The sequence below is a fragment of the Polyodon spathula genome, chromosome 8 (genome assembly GCF_017654505.1).
Source record: "Polyodon spathula isolate WHYD16114869_AA chromosome 8, ASM1765450v1, whole genome shotgun sequence".
NCBI classification, from domain to species: Eukaryota; Metazoa; Chordata; class Actinopteri; order Acipenseriformes; family Polyodontidae; genus Polyodon; species Polyodon spathula.
In genome coordinates, this window is record NC_054541.1 from 17,309,586 (window position 1) to 17,332,530 (window position 22,945).

At 39.5% G+C, this 22,945-nt stretch overlaps 1 protein-coding gene across 1 annotated transcript in view; it reads right to left on the reverse strand.

Annotated features, from left to right (window-relative positions):
- LOC121319539 (protein Wnt-5b) overlaps positions 1-10,132 on the reverse strand; it is an 84,381-nt gene extending 74,249 nt beyond the window's left edge. The window contains exon 1 of the mRNA XM_041257062.1: positions 9,476-10,132. Coding sequence (XP_041112996.1) covers positions 9,476-9,481 — 6 coding nt within the window. The 5' untranslated portion in view covers positions 9,482-10,132. The remainder of the gene's footprint in view (positions 1-9,475) is intronic.
- Between the last annotated feature and the right edge of the window lie 12,813 nt (positions 10,133-22,945).

Below are 22,945 nucleotides of genomic sequence, written 5' to 3' on the forward strand. Positions count from 1 at the left end.
CTATCCGGCGGGACACTCTGTGTGGTTACAGTCGATTATATTGTGAACTAGTGGATTCGCCTGGTTTGTTTATCAGCACTGCACAACTGCAGGGCTTCAATATTGTACAAGTTGATGATCCAACACCATCCTGTTGTGAACTGTCTACACAGTGGGTTTTTTACACACAGAGTGCAAGAGAGAAGGTGGCCTGTATCATCAGACAAAGACGCCTAGACAAACTGCCTTGTACTTTAAATGCAGTAGCTTCCCATTCATCAATTATTATATGTAGTCTTATTTAAGTGCAAGTACATGCATATATATATACATATATATATATATAAGTATATATATATCCTATAATATATATATATATATATATATATATATTTGGCTTATATAATATAAAAACTCAATTTCATGTGTTACCGTCTTCATACTCTGTGCCTCTTGCTTCAGGACAACGAAAAATGACTGCAGCTACATCCAGGTTATTTTCCCAAAAAGTGAGCTGAAAGTCTCCATAGATTACCGTCCCATACCAAGACGGCACCTATTTCACTCTGTCCATAGCCCTTTATTTGAATATATTATGCGATTTAATATCACTTCATTGCATGTGACAAAATACAACATTTAATACAGCATGTACATACAGCAGATGGAGTAGAAGACTAACACATTATGATATGGGCACCTCATATATTTTTTGTCAATTTCTGTCAGTTGAAGAAGACACTGTTTTTGAAGAGTGTTTACAAACTTAGATTAAACTGGTTGAAAATGCGAACAGTCTTCTAACCACCTTCAAGTGCTTGAATAAACCGCAAGCTTGATTTAATTCATCAAAATGGGCTTTAAGAAAAAAAAAAATATCCTGAAAATCAATATTTTAAAGTTTTGTGAATAGGGCATGAATCTGACAGCCTTTTTACAACACAGCCCCTATCTGTGACATTTTCAGTGCTATAGTGCTATTGCTTTTCCACCCTCTGCATTACTATGTGTGAACACTAGAGGGAGTTTCTGCTATTAGCCCACAACTGATCAAACCCTGGCCCTTACTCATTAGATAAGATCACCAAATCAAAAAAAGATAAAGGGCCTGGCTCATGAAGCTCTACAGCCTTCCAAGTGATAGGGAAATCCTTCTATTCCCTGCCTCTTGTACAGCAGCACTCAAAGCACTTCTGTGTCCCAAAGCCCCTCCAACAGTTTTGTTAAAATCTGCCTTTTGATCGGCATAGAAGGGAAAAGGCACGGCTCGAAATTTCCAGCTCTGTGGTTTTTCTCTTCAAAGTGTCAGAGTTGGCATGTTGCTTTAAATGGACGGACAAAGGGGAGCTAATCAGCTGGAAAATGTGCTCGAGGCGAGGGCTTTAGGCTTGACTTCATTACCATGGGATTACAACCGAGCCGGGGAGAATGGGAACTCTGTTTACTATCAGCCCACCATGTGTGAAAGAAAGTGGAGGCTCCATTTTACTTTGCTTTATTATTATAAAATAGATGCCTTAGTGCACATGGAAGGCAATGCAATGGTTCTGTTCAAGGCAACAATGGGTGCTTTAAGGTAGAACAATATGAGCCATTGATAGAACTGTAACATACAGGGAACAATATTTAACATATTACTTAGAGCTGAGGGACTGGGAGACAGTGGGGTTTAGCGGTTAGAGCTGAGTGACTAGGAGGAAGTGTGAAAAATTTAGAGGCAGTGTGGTCTAAATGAGGGAATGGGAGACATTGTGGTCTAGTGGTTAGAGCTGAGGGAATGGGAGGCAATGTGGTCTAGTGGTTAGAGCTGAGAGACTGGAATGCAGTGTGGTCTTGTGGTTAGAGCTGAGAGACTGGGATGCAGTGTGGTCTAGTGGTTAGAGCTGAGAGACTGGGCTGCAGTGTGGTCTAGTGGTTAGAACTGAGAGACTGGGATGCAGTGTGGTCTAGTGGTTAGAGCTGAGAGACTGGGAGGCAGTGTTGCTGAATCAGACCCTTGCCAGTGAGAAGTTCTATTGAGTTAATGACTATGTTGTGCAGTGGTTAAGACGCTTACTTGGCTCTGTCAAGCAGATACTGGTCTTGTGGTGCAGACTATTCTCTATTAGATGGGACAAACTGACCCCCAAACCCCTTTCATTCTTGATGTCAGTTAGATTTCAACCCAATGTGTAAGGCATGAAGGGCTACAGAATTAGACTGCTGTGCACCAAATCTGCTCAGTTTTGACTACGCGCTTTGCAAAGCAGGTTTACATGAAGCAAGCTTCCAAGAGAAAAGGAGACAAGCAATCATTGAAAAAAGGTGCATATTGAAAGCAGGATTTTGTGCACACTTGGTGTTAAGTACATGGCCCCTACACATTAACCAGCAAATCTCCAGCAGAATCACCAGGTGACAGACTTGACCAGCCTATTTAATTACACTAATAACACTGGGACAATGTAGTCTGCTTTCATTGGCTCGTCTTTGTCATTGTTGTGGAGGTTGGTGACCTCTAGCAATAGACTCAACAATAATTCCCAACCTTGTTAAGCCAACAAGAGACAGGCACAAGGTCAGCCCTGGTCAGTGCTGTAGACCCTTAACCTAAAGACGAATTTAAAAGGAAAAAATAAATTAAATATTTTTTCTGAAAACCCCCCCGGGAGACAAGTTGATTCTGCGAGGTCTATGGGAGAGGTGGTGTGGGGTCAGTTTTTGAAAGAGGAGACAGACAGTCTGTCAGTGCCAGGGGCTGAGAAAACCATCCTCATTCTTATTAAACTCATCAGCAGGCCTTGTTAGGGGTTTCTAAAGTCTCCCTGATTGCAATGCACGCCCTGGATCAAACAGAGGCAGCTTGGTGACACTGATCAGTGAGATAGGATAGTAATGATTGCCGTCTCCATTGGTATTTGCACCATGAAACCAGTATGTAAAACAATCTAATTCAATATCAAGCTGGCGCTGCTGCTGGTTCCATCTGCTGTCTACTATCCAATCTGCAACCGGACACAACCAGTCAAAGATCACCTGCATGTATCATGTGTTTGGGTAATTGCTATTTATTAAAAAAAATCACCACCTCCAATATTTCCCTGATATAATATATTCACAGCCTTCAGGTTCTGGCAATTGTTTTTTTCTGCAGTCTAAGATTTCAAACCTGGATGCTCATTAGTTACCCTCCACCGTCAGTGCGGGTTTTCATAACCGGGGCTGACTCAATGAATATCCATTTGATCTCAGTCTGCTGCTGATGGAAATGAGCAAGTCTGATTTTAAACCGATTTCAAGTCATTCCCAGTGGCAGATGAAAACTTTGCATTAGACTTGGGATGACTGCAACTTACAAAGTCCAGAATGTGGAACTAGGAAGACAAATGGGCAGTTATCTACTTAGTACATTTCAAGACAATATTCAATGTGTTTCTCAAGAAAGATGAGTAATACGTCTCTGCATTTAACACCGTTTTTAAAAACAGTATTATATTGCTGATGGGTATATAATATTATACATATTTTACAATACCCACAAGCACTTGTATACCCACTATTGTGCTGTTGCAAGATGTATATAAGGTTAATTGATCTAACATGTTACATCTGTTTACTGATTCTAGTCTGCATTCAGTAAACTGACATGACATGTAGGGCAAGGTGGTCTGAGTCGTCACCTGGTGGAAGTTGTTGTGAGTTGCACACAAAGATGCTGTGTAGACCGACAAAGAATGAACAAAAGCACTGCTTTATACAGGAGCCTCTAATCATTCTTTCCATGGGGGTTCCAGAAGGTGGTGCTGTGGGTTGATGCACCAGTCTATTCCTGGGTTCCACTCCTGACCTGGGACACCATGAGCTCCATGAGTGAAATGAGCTCTGGTGTTCTCAGCCTACCTGAATAGACCTTCACTATCCACAAACAACAATGATTTGGACCAATGTAAATGAAGCTGCTGTGTGGTGTGAGAGAGGCAAAGGGTGCCATGTGGGTGATACAGGAAGGGTTAAATTTAAGCTCCTTTCACACTGGTATGCTCTACCTGGGTCAGAACCTACTCGGATCAGGAACCAGTGTCATGTGGGTCGGCTACGTGATTACTCACTGCTTTTGATAAAGCAGGGTTGACCTGAGTGACACAAGCAAGTACACAAAGCGCATATCAATGCCCGGGAAGCAGCCTGTTACTGACGCTTCCATCCAAGCTTCTCTGGATTTAACCATCAGCCCAAATGTTGATTAGAGCAAATGTTTCTTCATCCCAGCTGCAATCTAGCTCCTGTAAATATGGCTGAACGGAATAAACAAAAATATTCCTTGCGGAAGTGAAACCTTCACGCAGATGTAGCTGTTTGTTATTTCGTCATGCATTTTGTCTCGCTCAACCTGCATGAAAGTGTTGACCCATAGCCTGAGGTATGTGCTACGACCCAGGTATGTGGTTTCACACTACATGGGACTGTGACCCGGGTAGCCAGAACCCAGGGCCGGAGTGCCAGTGTGAAAGGGGCTTCAGACTGTTATTAACTAAACTCACAATGAAACACCAACTAGGAACCAAACTACGCACTGTTAAAGTGAAACTAACAGTCAGAAATAGTATAATCAAACTCTTACTAAAGCAGTGATCGCCATTTCATAAACAATACAGACAAATCAACTGTTTAACTAACTGCAAAGCTACTTAAAAAATACAATCTGTAAAAATACGCGAAAGTATTTTTGTCAGTTCTTCACGTCCTTCTTTCATAATGTCAATCGTTATGTTATCTTCTCCGGGTGCCTTTCCTGTCCTCATATGTTTGACAGCATGTTTCACTTCTTCAGGTAGAACGTCTAGAACTCCTTCCTCGGGTTGTGTTTTTTCTGTCTCGTCTCCTTCATCTGCTACTTTGCTCTTTTCATCTTGATATAATTTTCTGTAAGCCTTTGAATCTCTTCAAAATCAATTTGCAGTTCTTGATGACAGTCCCATCCTCTTGTTTGATAGCTAAAATATATTTTTTGCCTGACGATTAGTCTCTGTTTTGCTTTCTTCATGCTTTGCTTGTTTTCAATTGTTTTCTTTATCAACCTACAGTTGAACGACTGTATATCCTCAGTAATGCTCTTTCTTCCTGTCTTGCAGAGCTCAATGTATTCAATCTTTGACTTCAGAGCTGCTGTTTGTTTCATTTCCCTTCTTTTCTTTGAGGGCCATGTTTTTGTCTGTGATTTCATCATGGGAGAGGGTTGGCCATAACTCACCACGCTGGCCAGGCGGGTTGAGGAGTGCGCCTTCCACTTTGGCCGAGTATGTTACTCAAGCTTTCACAGCATGGTTGAACCTGCTAGAGTCAGGGGACCCTCCTGCCACTTTGAGGCAGTGAAAGATGGACTTATATATATATATATATATATATATATATATATATATATATATATATATATATATATATATATATATATATATTTATTTATTATATTTAAGCGATAGAGCCCGTTGATGTGGGTTATACCCTGTGGTTAATGACCGCGACTGGAGTTATGAGTTCAGAGCCGTAGGCGACGGCGCTAACGAAAGTCAAGGTCATCTACCACACGGTAGAGCCCGCATCGAGAGGGCTCTATCGCTATTAGAAAACTAGTTATTTATTTATTTTCTCTTTAAAAAAAACTTTAAAACCTATATTTACCTTGAACTTCTGATATTTCGCCAGGTAACCTTCAACTGAAGAAAATAGTCCCTAACATAATTAGAATAGAAAAACAACATACACGTAGAGAAAACAGTTTTACTTATTATTATGACATTGCCAGATAAATTAACTGTAGGGTTGTTGAATAGTCAGTGTAGTATTGAGTCGGACTCAAAACTTGTTGTTGGAGGCGGGGCGTCATTCAAGCAAGCAGGGAGTGGATTGGCTGGTGCGGAAAGAACTGAAACAGGGTTGGCAGTTTGACTGGCTGGTTTTGAGAGAGGGTGTTGTTTGGATCCAGCGGACGACAGAATTACGGACTAATCATGTCTTCTCTGTTGATTTGCTGTGCAGTAGCTGTGAATTGAGGCTTCATTACGGTGTCTTGTCACAGACATTATTTCGCTTGTCTTTAGACCAGCGTCAGAAAGTATGTTTAAGTAGCTTTTTATGTTATCAGATTAGTTGTAGATTAGAATGTATTTATGCTCGGATTGATTTAAAATTGAATTCACAGTTAAGCACTTCAACGTTCCAGCGGGCATGGATGCAAAAAGAAATCCACTAGAACTGGAACCTGATTGGCTGTTCACACTCTCTATATATAAACAAGCCCCCAGTTAAGCACCTATTTTAATGGGGCGTAGCAGGAAGAGAAAGAAAAGGAACTGAACACATTATAAGGCTGTAAATCTACTTTTAACAGAATACACCTTTAAACTTGTAAACTGCTGCTTACATTTTAAACAACAAGGCACATTTTCAATAAAAGAGTCAATAAAAAATATGTTTGACTTTTATATCATTTTGTTAAACTTTACATAGGGGTTTCACATACACTGCATCAAGGGGCCTACTATGAATTAAACTTATTGCAAAGAAAATTAAACTCAATGCAAGATCCCATTGAACAGGGTGAAATGGTTATCTATATTTAGACCTTAACTTTAGCTTGGAGAAATGAAAAACCATTGTGATAGTTGTCGATATTAATAAAATTCCTATCCCTGTATGCTTGAAGCAAGAGGAGAGGTGATGCAATAAAGAAACACTAAACCATGTTGCTGAAAAAAACATTCCCAGATATTCATTATAAATGAGGCAGCCACTAGACGCTGCAGTCTCACACATGTGCATGTCCAGTTATATGCCCTGTCCACTGTGAAACTCATAGCCCTGTCTGTGTGTCACTGGGAGCAGACAGGAATACTCAGTTCTCTATACTTGTCAATACAATCATGCAGTAGACATCCACTTAGGGCAGGGTTTCCACAGAATTTCAATCTTTTGTTAACATTTTTCCAAGTACCAATAAGAAAAAGTTGTAAAAACTAATATTATAATCAATTGCACCTACAGTAGTACTTTGGGGTAACTGGGTGGGACACGCATTTCTGTATTGGAAGTACTGGTATTAAAGAAATCAATATAACCTGTGCAGTGTTTCACAGATTGAATGAGGCAGTCGTTACTAGTCCATTCACTACTAGTCACCTCGCCTTCCTGTAGAAACCCTCTACATTAACAGTTAATATTGCTCCTTGAACTGTGGTCGTCAGGCTGTTAAAAACTCGAAAATGCTTTTACTTCATAATAATAATAATAATAATAATAATAATAATAATAATAATAATAATAATGTATTTATTGAACATCGTTATGCAAAAATGCACACCACATTTTAGTTTTGAACTCTGGTGTATACGAGCCCTATGCGTTTTAAACATAGGCACGGATAGTAACCTTATACATGCCGTGAGCAGAGTGTAACTGCAACGGAGCCGAGTCCATGTTTTCCACTGGCTTCTCTCTTATATTTACCGCGAGAGAACACAAGGGAAGAACACAGGAGAACTAATTAAGGGCGAAATAAGTTCTAGTTAGTTATGTAAGCCTACACGTCACACCCACGTGTGTTAAATTTGTTCCCCCTCGACGGACTAACTCTAAGATTGAAGCGAAAACGCTAATACATATTTCTTAGAAATTTAGAGGCCTCCTACAGTGTTCAATAGAACGAACACCAGAGAAAGGGGGTTGTAATGTGTTGTAAGAAGTGTAAACTATTTGAAATAATAAATAAATAAATAGGCCTAAATAAATACATACATAAATAAATACATACATACATAAATAAATAAATACATAAATAAATAAATAACATGGATGGTGAAGGGTACGCGTCAACATGGATGGGCAACCACACGCGCTTGCCCCATAGCAGAAGATTCCATACCACTATTCGTTCACAGTTACACGGTAGGTTCAATATTTCCTAATTGTAAAGTTGTAAAATATCTCATTCATCACGGTACTGGCAGGGTACTTCAATAGTCGCATGAGAACTTTTACTGATTAAACTTAGTTTTGAGGGAAAACATACATATTACAGTAGGCTATACCATACAGCCAGGTTCTGACAACAGGGTTCATTTAACTATAACATTAAAAAAAAAAAAATGACACAATACAATTCACTTCTTACCAGACCTCCTCAGGCCCAGGCTCCATCAACAGTCTAAACCCCTTTAGACAGTGTGTATCCCTTTCCTTTCTTACTGATAACGATAACGCTCCTTTAAAAATCTTCACACTAGAAGTCAACACTCAACTACAATAAACTCACTTAAGGACTCAACCTTTACCTCAGTCTGTACTGAAGTTACTAATATTACTAATATATATAGAAGAATTTCAACTCCAGGTTTTTTTTTTTTTTTTTTTGTTTTGTTTTTTTTAGTAATGACAATGCACAAGTGGCACAAGAAATCATGTTAAAGATGTTAAGATAACAATATTTGTCACTATACTGGGAGTCATCTCTATTTAAATAGTTAAAAATCATTCGCTTTAACATCTTGCAAGGAAAACTACTACAATGCTTTAAATGAGCGAAGGTGCCGGTCTAGTGACTCCACATCTAAAGTGCCGGCTTCCCATGTTAGGCTAATTTATGTTCTTTGCAGAACAAGTTGAGAAGATCAAGTATCACGGCTCCAAGACCATCCATCACGCTGAAGGTTAGTAGCTGAAACACACCGCACTATTAGTACTGTAGCACGCTGGAGTGAGGCTATCGGAATGAAGGTTGCAGCGATTTAGAAGCGCTCATTTATTTAGCAGCAATACGTTTTGTCAGTTTAACAAAAATACAATAGACTTAAAACAGCTCGTGAGTGTCCCCTGTGTAATTACCATTCACACAAATTATACATTTTATGTCAGAAAAGAGACAGTTAAAAGAAACTGTAACAACTAAATAAATCAACTTCACTTTGAAACAGATTTGTATTATTTTAATGTTAATCGCGTTAGTTGATAGCTTTAAAACTTTTTTTCATGTTTTTTTTTTGTTTGTTTTTTTCTAACAATCTGAAAGGATGTACACACAATGTTGGTAACCAACTAACTCATAAACTTATCCATTTGTAGAAAACCGGTTCACTATAAACTACAACCCAAAACATCAATGTTACGACACGCTCATATAATTACTTGTTAAAATTGCATTGCCACATTTAAAGTACAATTCTTACTATTGCAGTAATACTACCTTTATAAAAGTTTACCACGGTAAACGTGCTCAGTAATTTTGTAGTTTTTCAATAGTTATATTTTATACATTTACCATAGTTTATCACAGTTTGTTTTTGAACACTCTGGGTTGTGTATCAGTTCTTCAATATAATTAATACCTGTGACAGTTTCATTTCAAGGGAACAAAGTTTCCGCGGACAGCTTCTTAACATTCCCAAAGACACCCAAACAAATAAGGTCAAACATTGTACATACAAATTATAAAAGAGTAAATAGGTCAATAAATAAACACACTTACCTGCATATTGACTGCAGCGGTTATTGATCCAGAGAACAGCTGTCAACGGTTCTGTCGTAGAAGAGTCACAGTGAAGTGTGTGTATGTGTGTGTGCTTTTAATGTTGAATTTCTGTGACAAATTCTATTCGCCTTGTTGTGTGTCTCGGGTTAAGAGGTATAAAATCACCGTGAAATTGCGATTATTAGGGTCGTGATGGTCCCGGGTAGCGCACATATGCTGCACCTGTTGGAACGGTTCTGAATATTTAAAAACATTTAAAAAAAAGAAACGTCTTTTCTTGCGGATTCTCTCCTCCTGGATAGTGTGCGTTTCAGTTTGGTTGCTCAATGCCGTTTTTGGAATAAGGGTTTTTTTTTTTTTTTTTTTTTTTTTTTTTTTTGTTGTTTTTTTTTAATCGTTTTACTCCAAACCAATTATTCCCACACACTTACTCAGAATGTCCGTCACTTGCATTGTCAGTGTTCTACTTTGATTAAAAAAACAAACCCACTGTCCTTAATAACAGGTGTCAAAGTTCCTTTTTGTAGATTGTTAAAATCTTGAATCTATAAATTAATCTGCGGAGTTAGCCAAAAACGATTTCCTCTCAGTCCAACAGAAGAATGTCTGTTTTCCAGTTTACAAATAAGCACATACAGTATACACACACAAAAAAAACCCCAAAAAACAAAACAAACAAAAAAAAAAAAACAAACAAACAAAAAAAAAAAAAAAAAAACAGCAAGCAAATGTTAACACACACTTATAAAACGCAGAAGAGACACCTTCATCACGTAATGTAATGTCCAGAGAGTTGTCTTGACTATTACTCACACCATATGTAATAATAACTCCAGTGGCAGAAAACAAAAAAAAGTTATAAAAAAAAGTTTTAGAAAAAGTTTTAAAACGTTGTTCCCGTATTAAAATGAAATACGTTAATTTCAGTGTTAGGATGTTATTCCAATATAACTGGTCTCGTACTGTCTGGTGAATATCCTCATGGTTTGCAAGACAAGCTTACACAGAGTTTGAATGTTAAGATAAGTTTGTCTGCTGTCTTTTCCGCTGCAATCACAGGCTGAACGGGACAGAGATACTCCCAGTACCTGAGCCAGCCCTCGAGAGCGTGCGCACTTCACTCTGCAGAACACTAATGACAGGTTGCGACAGCCTTAAAAGGGCAACGGCTGTTTTTAATGCGATTTTAGTACTATATCGGCGCTACTATCATTTAAATAGAAAATCTCCAGCAGCGAACGGCAGGCAAAGACAGAAAGTAGACAGAAAGCATGTGCGACGGGGAGGTGGAAGACGATTACTTAAGGGTCCGACTTTTTAAAGTTGTAACAAAAATACCACTTTTATTGCTAGTATGGAAGTCTTGGAATGCAGACTGACTTCGGTCGGTTACAACTTTTCGTGCATGAATTACTGAAAATAGTTGAATAAATATATAGTTTTGGACGCATAACAAATATAGTTTCACTGCATTTGTTTTATTTTGTTCCATTGCTTTATGGGGAACAAACGTCATTCTCATGTTAGGCAGTCATGCATTTGCGTCTTCATATGTACACATATAAACACTACATTTTTTTCTTTATGTTTCCACATATTACGGTAGTCATGAATGAAAAGTAAAGTTAAAATTGAACCTACGAATTTTTTATTCCAGAACTAGAAATGCGTCGTATTAGTCTTTTCAGAAGCTGCACACTTCAGTGATGTAACGTACTGTCTACAATACAACGGAAAGCGTCGCTGACTATTAAACACCAACTAGTTCCAAATGTATAAATACAAAAATGTCAATGACTAAAAGCTTGTCTTTGTTTCCAATTGAATGTGAACATCATTTCGGGTAACCCAAAACAACATCTTAAATAAGAGGGCCCAAGGTCCAACTGCTGCTGGAAAGAGGTATATTTTGAAAACGTAAATACAAGCAATAAAAAAAGAAATTATTTAGATGCATTATGAATGACATCGTTAATCAAATTCAAATTCAAATAGCTTAACATCTATGTCATTCATTACACTTAGTCCCTCCTGTTAAAAGTCAATTGAATTGACCCAGGAGGACTTCTAACTTATCTGACCTGGTCTTTAGGATTCTGTAGAGTCTATTTTAATGATCTAAATGGTGCTGGATCTTAATACCGCCACCCTCAAATGTATTAACCATATTTCTGCCGGTCTCATTTCACTGCATTGTTATTGTAAGTAGTAATGTTAGTATGGCTGTATCAGTGTTTAGTAATGTTAGTATGGCTGTATCAGTGTGCAGTAATGTTAGTAAGTGACTGTATCAGTGTGTAGTAATGTTAGTATGGCTGTATCAGTGTGTAGTAATGTTAGTAAGTGACTGTATCAGTGTGCAGTAATGTTAGTAAGTGACTGTATCAGTGTGTAGTAATGTTAGTATGGCTGTATCAGTGTGCAGTAATGTTAGTATGGCTGTATCAGTGTGCAGTAATGTTAGTAAGTGACTGTATCAGTGTGTAATAATGTTAGTAAGTGACTGTATCAGTGTTTAGTAATGTTAGTATGGCAGTATCAGTGTGCAGTAATGTTACTATGGCTGTATCAGTGTGCAGTAATGTTAGTAAGTGACAGTATCAGTGTGTAGTAATGTTAGTATGGCTGTATCAGTGCATTGTATTGTTAGTAAGTTACTGTATCAGTGTGCAGTAATGTTAGTATGGCTTTATCAGTGTGCAGTAATGTTAGTAAGTGACTGTATCAGTGTGTAATAATGTTAGTAAGTGACTGTATTAGTGTTTAGTAATGTTAGTATGGCAGTATCGGTGTGCAGTAATGTTACTATGGCTGTATCAGTGTGCAGTAATGTTAGTAAGTGACAGTATCAGTGTGTAGTAATGTTAGTATGGCTGTATCAGTGCATTGTATTGTTAGTAAGTTACTGTATCAGTGTGCAGTAATGTTAGTATGGCTTTATCAGTGTGCAGTAATGTTAGTAAGTAACTGTATCAGTGTGTAGTAATGTTAGTAAGTGACTGTATCAGTGTGTAGTAATGTTAGTATGGCTGTATCGGTGTGCAGTAATGTTACTATGGCTGTATCAGTGTGCAGTAATGTTAGTAAGTGACACTATCAGTGTGTAGTAATGTTAGTAAGTGACAGTAGCAGTGTGTAGTAATGTTAGTATGGCTGTATCAGTGCCTTGTATTGTTAGTAAGTTACTGTATCAGTGTGCAGTAATGTTAGTATGGCTGTATCAGTGTGCAGTAATGTTAGTAAGTGACACTATCAGTGTGCAGTAATTTTAGTAAGTGACTGTATCAGTGTGTAGTAATGTTAGTAGGTGACAATATCAGTGTGTAGTAATGCCAGGAAGTGACTGTATTAGTGTGCAGTAATGTTCGTAACTGACTGTATCAGTGTTTAGAAATGCTAGTATAGCTGTACCAGTGTGCAGTAATGTTAGTAAGTGACTGTATCTGTGTGTAGTAATGTTAGTAAGTGACTGTATCAGTGTGTAGTAATGTTAATATGGCTGTATTAGTGTGCAGTAATGTTAGTATGGCTGTATCAATGCATAGTAATGTTAGTTAGTGACTCTATCAGTGTGTAGTAATGTTAGTAAATGACACTGTCAGTGTGCAGTAATGTTAGTAAGTGACACTGTCAGTGTGTAGTAATTTTAGTAAGTGACACTATCAGTTTGTAGCAATGTCAGTAAGTGACTGTATCAGTGTGCGGTAATGGTAGTAAGTGACTGTATCAGTGTGTAGTAATGGTAGTAAGTGACTGTATCAGTGTGTAGTAATGTTAGAAAGTGACTTTATCAGTGTGTTGTAATGTTACTATGGCTGTATCAGTGTGCAGTAATGTTAGTAATTGACTGTTTCTGTGTGTAGTAATGTTAGTAAGTGACTGTATCGGTGTGTAGTAATGTTAGAATGGCAGTGTGTGTTGTAATGTTACTATGGCTGTATCAGTGTGCAGTAATGTTAGTAATTGACTGTTTCTGTGTGTAGTAATGTTAGTAAGTGACTGTATCGGAGTGTAGTAATGTTAGTAAGTGACACTGTCAGTGTGTAGTAATGTTAGTAAGTGACTGTAGCAATGTGCAGTAATGTTAGTATGGCTGTATCAGTATGCAGTAATGCTAATAAGTGACTGTATCAGTGTGTAGTAATGTTAGTAAGTGACACTGTCAGTGTGCAGTAATGTTAGTAAGTGACTGTAGCAATGTACAGTAATGTTAGTAAGTGACTGTATCAGTGTGTAGTAATGTTGGTCAATAGAACACCTCGGGGTGAAATACCTGCAGGATTATCATATGTTTCTTTTACGTTCAAACCAGGAGCTTGTCGGTCGCCACCTGGCTGCTGTTTGTATGGGCATATAACACTTACTGCAGAATACTTATTCAACATAACCCTTACTGGAGTATACCTACTCAATATAACCCTCACTGCAGTACACCTACTCAATATAACACTTACTGCAGAGTACCTACTCAATATAACCCTTACTGGAGTATACCTACTCAATGTAACAGTTACTGCAGAATACCTACTCAATATAACCCTTACTGCGGTACACCTACACAATATTACCCTTACTGCAGTAGACCTACTCAATATAACACTTACTGCAGTATACCTCAATATAACCCTTACTGCAGTATACCTACTCAGTATAACCCTTACTGCGGTACACCTACTCAATATAACCCTTACTGCAATATACCTCAATATAACCCTTATTGCAGTATACCAACTCAATATAACCCTTACTGCGGTATACCTCAATATAACCTATATGAGACAATGAGACAACGGAGGGCAATCATGAGCATCTATCAATCAGTTTGCTGCTTCATTGCATCACCCTGCATCCCCCCCCCCCACATACACATGTTATGAAGAATGATAAAATAACATAAAATGGTTTGCTGATCATTTAAGTAATAATTGCTGAACTATGGAACTAGAACCATGTTCTGTAGGTCTCTTCATATTTATGATAAAAGGTTTGCCAAAGCGTCCGCCAATGAATTGGACACTACATAATGTGAGCGCAGCACACAATGAGCTAATTTACACAATAAAACAATGTATTAAATTAATCTGTCATTTTAATATTTATGTATAACCTACAGGTGAAGGTTCAGTTACATTAAAGTCAGTGGCATAGGGAGTACATTTTAATTATTTAAGCTATATTAAAGGAATAATTTATTCCCTTTTTTGCATAATATCCTATGATTGTGTTCTGAATCATCATTACTTTGGATGTTTGCTTTATCTTGGGGACTGTCTCTGTGCAAACTTGAAAAAGGTGGAATTTCTATAATGAGGCTGTATAAAAATGACCACTAGGAGTGCAGTAACGGGAGGACCAAAGATGTAAATACATGGCCCAGTGGGTTGGAGACAAACACCGACAGAAACCAGTGGGTTAGAGACCCATGCCAATGATTTAGAGCCCAGGGCCAATGAGTGGTGTAAAGCAGGGGCTCCCAGCCTTTTCAGAGCTACCTTGATATTTTGTTTCCATCTATTCTGTTTGGCAAGGGGTTGGGTGTGAGAGAATAAGTAGATGCTGTAGCCAGTTTGGGCAGATTTTCAGCAACCACCAGGGCTTTACTAAAGGACCACAAGTGTTCCCTGGGAAATTCTGGATTAAAAGACCTGGACTGACCCAAACTGATGGATCAGAGACCAGGAAAGAAGACGTGTGTGTTTGGGTTGTTTAGCCAATGCTCAGGTTCTTTGGAGTGTACCCCATCAGTCCAATGACCTGAGCCAGTGTCTATAACCCACTGGTCCCATTGTGTCCACATTGTTACAATTTTTATCATTTTACCAATGCACACTGTTGAAAACCCTTGTAGACACAGCACAAGCTAACCATAACTCATCTAAACTGGGCCATCTTTAAAAAGAATAACCTGTAGATATGAAAGAATAATTACCACAGCGCATTAGCTTTGTGTCTTATTTGCTCATATTCATTCCTGTCTGTCAGACTAACAACAATTTACATGTACAGAAACAGTCTAAAAAGAAAAATGGGAGCAACCATATAAAGTTGTGATATCTACAAAAGAGGCCAAGTTATAACTCCCCATGTGTGTGCATGACTTAATCCCCCCCACAACCCTCCCACACACACATTTTGTTGCAACAGTAACACAAGTAACATGAATAAAAAACAATCTCCTGGGATTTGAACCCATGCCCTAAGGTGATGCTAATCCCTGGCCTCACTGTTAAGATCATTAAGCCCTGCTTCACAGTGTTCTGTTTTATGATATTTATCATCCAAAAGTGACTAATTTCGATGTTGTGAGTCTATAACTGCCTAGTGGCCACGGTGACAATTAAACATTAAATTAAAAAAAAAAAAAAAAAAACATTGACGAAAAAATAACTGCTAGAGTTCAAACTACAGTATTTTCATCTCAATCACCACAAGTATGGACATGCATCTTCATTGACTATGTGTTTATAAGGAGACTTCACTGCTTTGACTGCTTACTTCTGTTACAATATAAAATATATCATCATTTTGTTTTGCACGTGGTGTTAGTTAGAGTGTAATGCTGCACATTAATTCAAACAACTGGAATATTTGTGGCGATACACCTGCATTCAGCTCCATATTTCAGCCTTGATCTGGTGGCTGAAATTATCAAGTCATTAATTTTAAATGTATTTGTCCATGGCAAAATAAACTAAATAAAACGAACAAGCAATATATATATATTGCTTGTTCATTTTACAGTAGACAGTATATCAAGACCATAGCCAGCTATGAGGCACGCGAGGCATGGCTGTCTTATATATAGCCCCAGTGCATGGGTAAGAGCCTGTGATTTTACTGCCTATATACATATATTGCAGCAATCCTGTGGGGAGGGGAACGAATCAGGATAGAGTAGAGGGTTTGTGTGCATGCAAGGGATGCATGGTGGTGTGTGTGTGCAGGGCAAGGTTGCTAACTGAATTTACGGACACTTTAAGCCATGTCAGGTTTTTTAACTTGCCTCCTTAAATGACTTTATTCAACGTAACGTAAGTGTAAATTGCATGAGCGGCTTCAAGAAATGTGTTCAGTTGTTTAATTGCGGTGGTAATTCTGTCCAGAGAGCATCATAGCATGTATTAAAATCATATTGCTTGAAATGTTATATGGTAAATAATATGTATCAAAATAGTGCAATTCCATTGTTATAGAGAATATGCACTCACCCACACTCTTTCTCGTTTAACCTTGGGGTTGTGTTTCTATTAATGTAATACTTATTTCTGCTTCGCTTGCTTGGGTGTATGCGTGCAGGGGTTGCATGTTGTGTGTGTGCGTGCAGGGGTTGCATGTTGTGTTGTGTACGTGCAGGGGTTGCATGTTGTGTGTGTGTGCTTGCAGGAGTTGCATGGTGGGTGTGTACATGCAGGGGTTGCATGTTGTGTGTGCATGTTTGCATGGTGGGTTTGTGCATGCAGGGGTTGCATGTTGTGTGTGCGTGCGTGTTTGCATGGTGGGTGTGTGCGTGCAGGGGTTGCATGCTCAATAAAATCAATTAATTGCTGGGTGTGTGCATGTAAAGGTTGCATGTTGTGTGTGTGTGCAGGGGTTCATTGGTGGGTGTGTGCATGCAGGGGTTGTATGTTGTGTGTATACATGCAGGTTTTGCATGTTGTGTGTGTGCATGCAGGGGTTGCATGTTGTGTGTGTGTGCTTGCAGGAGTTGCATGGTAGGTGTGTACATGTAGGGGTTGCATGTTGTGTGTGCATGTTTGCATGGTGGGTTTGTGCATGCAGGGGTTGCATGTTGTGTGTGTGTGCAGGGGTTGCATGCTAAATAAAATCAATTAATTGCTGGATGTGTGTGTGTAAGGGTTGTATGGTGTGTGTGTGCAGGGGTTCATTGGTGGGTGTGTGCATGCAGGGGTTGTATGTTGTGTGTATACATGCAGGTTTTGCATGTTGTGTGTGTGCATGCAGGGGTTGCATGTTGTGTGTGTGTGCTTGCAGGAGTTGCATGGTAGGTGTGTACATGTAGGGGTTGCATGTTGTGTGTGCATGTTTGCATGGTGGGTTTGTGCATGCAGGGGTTGCATGTTGTGTGTGCGTGCGTGTTTGCATGGTGGGTGTGTGTGTGCAGGGGTTGCATGCTAAATAAAATCAATTAATTGCTGGATGTGTGTGTGTGTAAGGGTTGTATGGTGTGTGTGTGCAGGGGTTCATTGGTGGGTGTGTGCATGCAGGGGTTGTATGTTGTGTGTATACATGCCGGTTTTGCGTGTTTTGTGTGTGCATGCAGGGGTTGCATGTTGTGTGTGTGTGCATGCAAGGATTGCATGGTGGGTGTGTATGTGCAGGGGTTACATGTTGTGTGTGTGCATGTTTGCATGGTGGGTGTGTGCGCACAGGGGTTGTATGTTGTGTGCGTGCAGGAGTTGCATTGTGGGTGTGTTTGTGCAGGGGTTGCATGGTGGATGTGTGTGTGCAGGAGTTGCATTGTGGGTGTGTACGTGCCGGGGTTGCATGTTGTGTGTGTACGTGCATGTTTGCATGGTGGGTGTGTGCATGCAGGGGTTGCTTGTTGTGTGTGTACATGCATGTTTGCATGTTGTGTGTCTGCATGCATATTTTCATGATGGGTGTGTGCGTGCAGGGGTTGTATTTTGACGTGTGTGTGTGCAGGGGTTGCATGTTGTGTGTCTGTGTGCAGGGTTTGCATTGGGTAAGTATGTGTGCAAGGGTGTATGTTGTGTGTGGGGGAATTGGGGTGCAGGTTTGGCGTGAAGGACGTGGGGGTGGAGAGAGTGAGGGGATATAAGGGTGTGTGTGGAGAAGACAAGAGTGAGAGAGAAAGGTGTGCGTGGATAGATAACGAGAGAAATATGGGAATAAAGTCAAGCAAAAACTACTTATAATAATTTTATTTCATTTTCGACTCCCAGGTCCCTATATGGTCAGGATAGTCCTGATTTCCTAGCAAATTTCCCGTGTCCCGATGCATAGGAAGAAAGTCCCGATATTTACACATAGAAAAAAAATATTCTGCACAGTAGAGTTAGTGAAAACCACACGCTGTTCTCTTCGGGCTGCTGATCACTAACTTACCAGTATACAAAGGTAAGAACGTGTGTCTGTGTTTACGTGTGTCTGCTGGTCGTGTGGTGTTGAGTTGAGGGGATGCGTCTATTATATGATAGAGTGTTTTTTAAGTACGACCCCCCTCCCATGTGTATGATGCTTATAACACCAGTTTTTCAGTTTCATATCTTTAACTATACATTTGTCTACATTAATAAAATAGGGGTTATTTAGTTTTATTATACATATCTGTAAAATTGTACACAGTGTTGTTGAGAAACACGTCATCAAATGCAGTTTACTGTTGTAATATTTTCAACATGTTCACAAAGACAAACATTAACGTATACAATTAAAATATAAAGTAAGAAGCAAACATGGAACATCATACAAGCTTTGAAGGTTGTTCTCACTGAACCATGACGTGTTTCTCCAGTAAACCAACACAGCAGCTGCCACATTAGTTTTACAAGGCTCTTATTTAATTAAAATGTTTTCACTGCATGTTTTTTCTTTTGCTTCCAGATAATCATTTAGGTATTTTGTGCGCCCACCTTTCTTTGATTGGTATTCCAGGGTTTGTCACCTGTGCTTGGATTTATCTTAGTTTGCAAGCTTTTTAAAGCACCTTCACTAAGGTCAAACCAAAGTGGTTATCGCATATTACCAGTGAACTAGATAGTAACAGAAGTCTAAACACTAGATCCAAAATACACAGTATGCAAATACACAGTATGATGTAAGAACATGTAAATGTCCCATTCTAAAGCAGCCAATATTAGTGATCAGCTAATTCATATAAATAAAAATTCAAAGGTCAAGCTAGGATGAAGCAAGAACCACGCAGGGATGATACAAAAAGATAAGGAAGGGTTAGGGTTAGAACTGTGCAAGGATGATGCAAAGATAAGGAAGGATTTCATGCATGCTTTGCACAAAAGGGTAATACGTAAATGTTGCAAAGGATACACGGATCACACAAGGGATGTGCAAGATTTGAAAAGTGAACTGCACAGATTTAGAAAAGCATGCATGGAATTCTTCTATATCGTTGCATAGTTCTTGCTTTAAACTTGCATTTTGTCATCTTGCACGGCTTGCTTGATCCTAATATGAAGAGGCATGTTCCTGTTTCCATTGTGCCTGTGGTGCACCTTTCCTGTGCTCCAATATTGGGGTATTATTGATTTTCTCTAAATCTTCTTTTACCTGAATTTGAGTCCTAATTTTCTGGACTGAATGCCCTCCTCGTTCCATTCAGCATGTGACAGTGTGACCTTTCCACTCCGCTAGCCTAACCTCTCTATAAATATGTAGAGAAGGTGGGGCTGAAAGGTAAGACTGACACATGATTTGATTGGATTGGATTGGATTTGATTTGAGTAGAATATGGAAGGATGTTTAGTCCCAACACTTAGGATTCTCCAGGCAAGCTCAGTGAAGCTCAAACCTAGGCAAAGGATAGCAATTATACGAACTCCATATTGGAGCAACAGAACCCAGAAACCTCCAAATGATTGAAGCAAACGCCATAAATCAGTGAGTGGAATGTAAAAAAAAAAAAAATGATAATGACATTTGATGTAACTTGCTCTTTAATTGCTGCTATGCTGTGTCAGGTGTAGACAGAGTAGAAGGTGAATGATTTGTGTGTTGGAGTTGGAGTTGGAGTTGCCTTTTTGGGACTTTTTTTTTTTTTTTTTTTTTTATTTTTGTGCGTCCAATTAAAACATTCCCCCCTAATTTTCTCCCAGTTTGGAATGCCCAATCGCTTTTTGCCTCACCGCAGCAATTCCCTGCATGGCTCAGGAGACCCAAAGATTCACTGAGCGTCCTCCAATCCCACAACCAAGCCAGCTTAGTTTTTCACCCAGGAACTCGAGAGCAGATGTTAGCGAGCTACAGACCTGGAGTACGAGGGCCAGCCCTGCAGGTGTCTGCTCTGAGTTCAGTGGTCCCCTGGAAAGCAGGGTTTGCTGTAGAGCAATGATGAGAAACAGTGCCTGCCGGTTTTACCTCTCTAACCCACGAGAGTGCCTGAGCCGATGTGACACTCTCTTCAGAGTCCCCAGTGAAGTCAACTTAGCACAGCCAGGACGTGAACCTGTGCTGTATGACTTACCCTGCACACCACACGGCTGCGCTTCTACCAGGTGAGCCACTCAGGAACCATTTTTGGGAAATATTTAAGGACTAACCGAGATTAATGGGAACCACAAGTGGTCTCCTGGACAACCAGTTGAAATATCTGATCTCTGATCTGACATTTATGCTTGTGACAGGGAGAGGGACATGAAGTTCAGCCTCCCGACAAAGAGAGGTGCTAAAGCCATTAACTTCCTTCCCTTGCCAGGATGAAAGAGACTAGTGTCTATGGCTGGTTTACATCAGCCATCTTGGTAAGGTCAGCCATACAGATGCTATTCAACCTTCCCTTCTCCAATACAGAGATTAAAAAGATACACCTGCCAACTAGTGATAGGTGTATCACTGATTGGGGAGGTGGAGATTGAAAGTACTGTATATAAGGGGACTGTGATGGTTTGGGAGTTAGTGGTGTCTGGGAAGCATATGAGGAGGACTGCTGCAGCAGCCAGAGGACTGAAGAGAAATCATTGACTTTGCAGCATAAGTAATTGTATTCATACCTGCAGAACAATAGGACCTGCAATTCCACCTGTGACCAGGAGGCGGACACAAACAAGGGAACCTCTCTGACCAGAATCAGGAACCCTTGTAACCATGGGGAACAGGGCCTGCAGGTGAAGACTGTCCAGTTTTCTACGCAACTGAGAAGACTTTGTTCATTCTTTTTTTTTTTTTTTTGTTCTTATTGTGTGAATACAACTTTTGGGTTTGGACCGGCCCTGTACCTGGTCCCATTGACAATGCTGTTTTCTTTTTATTATATATGAAAAGACAACTTTGGAGCACTATAGAGCACAGATTCTGCAATTCTTAATATGGTAAGCATAGGTTTACAGGAAACATACAACCACAGTCTCTCTTCACCTGCCAGAACTATGCTAATGACTCTGCCCGGACTTGTCAGGCAACTGAATGTAGAGGTAATCAATGAGACGAAGTAAACCCAGTCTGTCTTCCTCACCTTGCCCTATGGGAGAACAAAGGTCAATGCAGCGCTTCCTGTGGGTACACAGCTGAAATTGGTAGCGCTTTGTTAGCGAGATTTGAAACATGCTTGCATGAGCTGCATCGGTCAGTTTGTTTTCTTGAAGTTTGGACTCTTTTATTATTATATATGTTTGAGAGGTCTGAAAAAAATCATTTTAAAATAGAGAAAGAAATATATTGCATCCTCGCTTTATTTTTTTTTAAGTGTTATTTTAGGATTTTCTTTTTTTCTTCATGTTTTGCAAGCCGTGTTTTTTTGGCAGCGTCTGCACAAACCACATCGTTTCAACTCCCACACACTGCCCTCCTTGCGCCTCGAAACGTCCCTCTTTCAGCTTCATATGAAAAGAAGGCTTCTCATTTCACTTGGGCCTGAGCTGGATTTGGCTTGCTCCAGCCATTACACAGTAAAGGAATTCCCTTCCCAGTGGAAGCCACATAAAACAAATGGTTCAAGTAAAGAAATGGATTGTGAAGCCGTCGTCTGACCTGAATTGGCAGAAGCAGCCTTCCCAGGCAGGGACTCCTCAGCTATATATAATATAATTAGTAAAACCTTGCTTTAAGGTCATCTCAGCAAAAAGACCACCTCACAATTTAAGTTCACTGTTACAGTCCCAATTTGCTCCATATTTTCAATGTTATGGAAACTCCTTCACATTCACCTGTGACTTTAGATAGCATGTTGTGGTTCTGTGATATATCACTAAACTACTGATGTTGGGAGCATGTGTATTTTAAAAGTGTTACACAATCCCCTGCAGGGTTAACAAGAAACCCGTTGCTTTACCTTTGATGCATTTTGTGTTGTCCATATCACAGTGTTTTCATTTAGCATTTTCCCCTTTAAACTGCATCAATGAAACATGTCAGAGGCTGCTATATGGTGTTGATGCTGTAATATGGGCTTCTGCTTTTCAGTGTTTTATATTAAGAATTGTCATAATTCAACGTGACTATTTCACTCATCATTGTGATCTGTACTCTAGTTTCTCTTGGCTTTATTTGACTGTAAGAAGGTATCACTGGTTTGGTCCACTCTGGTTTACATATCTTGCTTCCAGTTTGTAGAATGCTTAACCTGGTGATGCCATGTGCACAGACTCATTGCCCACATCTCAGGTGAAGCTTTTTAGTGATGTCACATGCACAGGCTCATTGCCCACATCTCAGGTGAAGCTTTTTAGTGATGTCACATGCACAGGCTCATTGCCCACATCTCAGGTGAAGCTTTTTAGTGATGTCACATGCACAGGCTCATTGCCCACATCT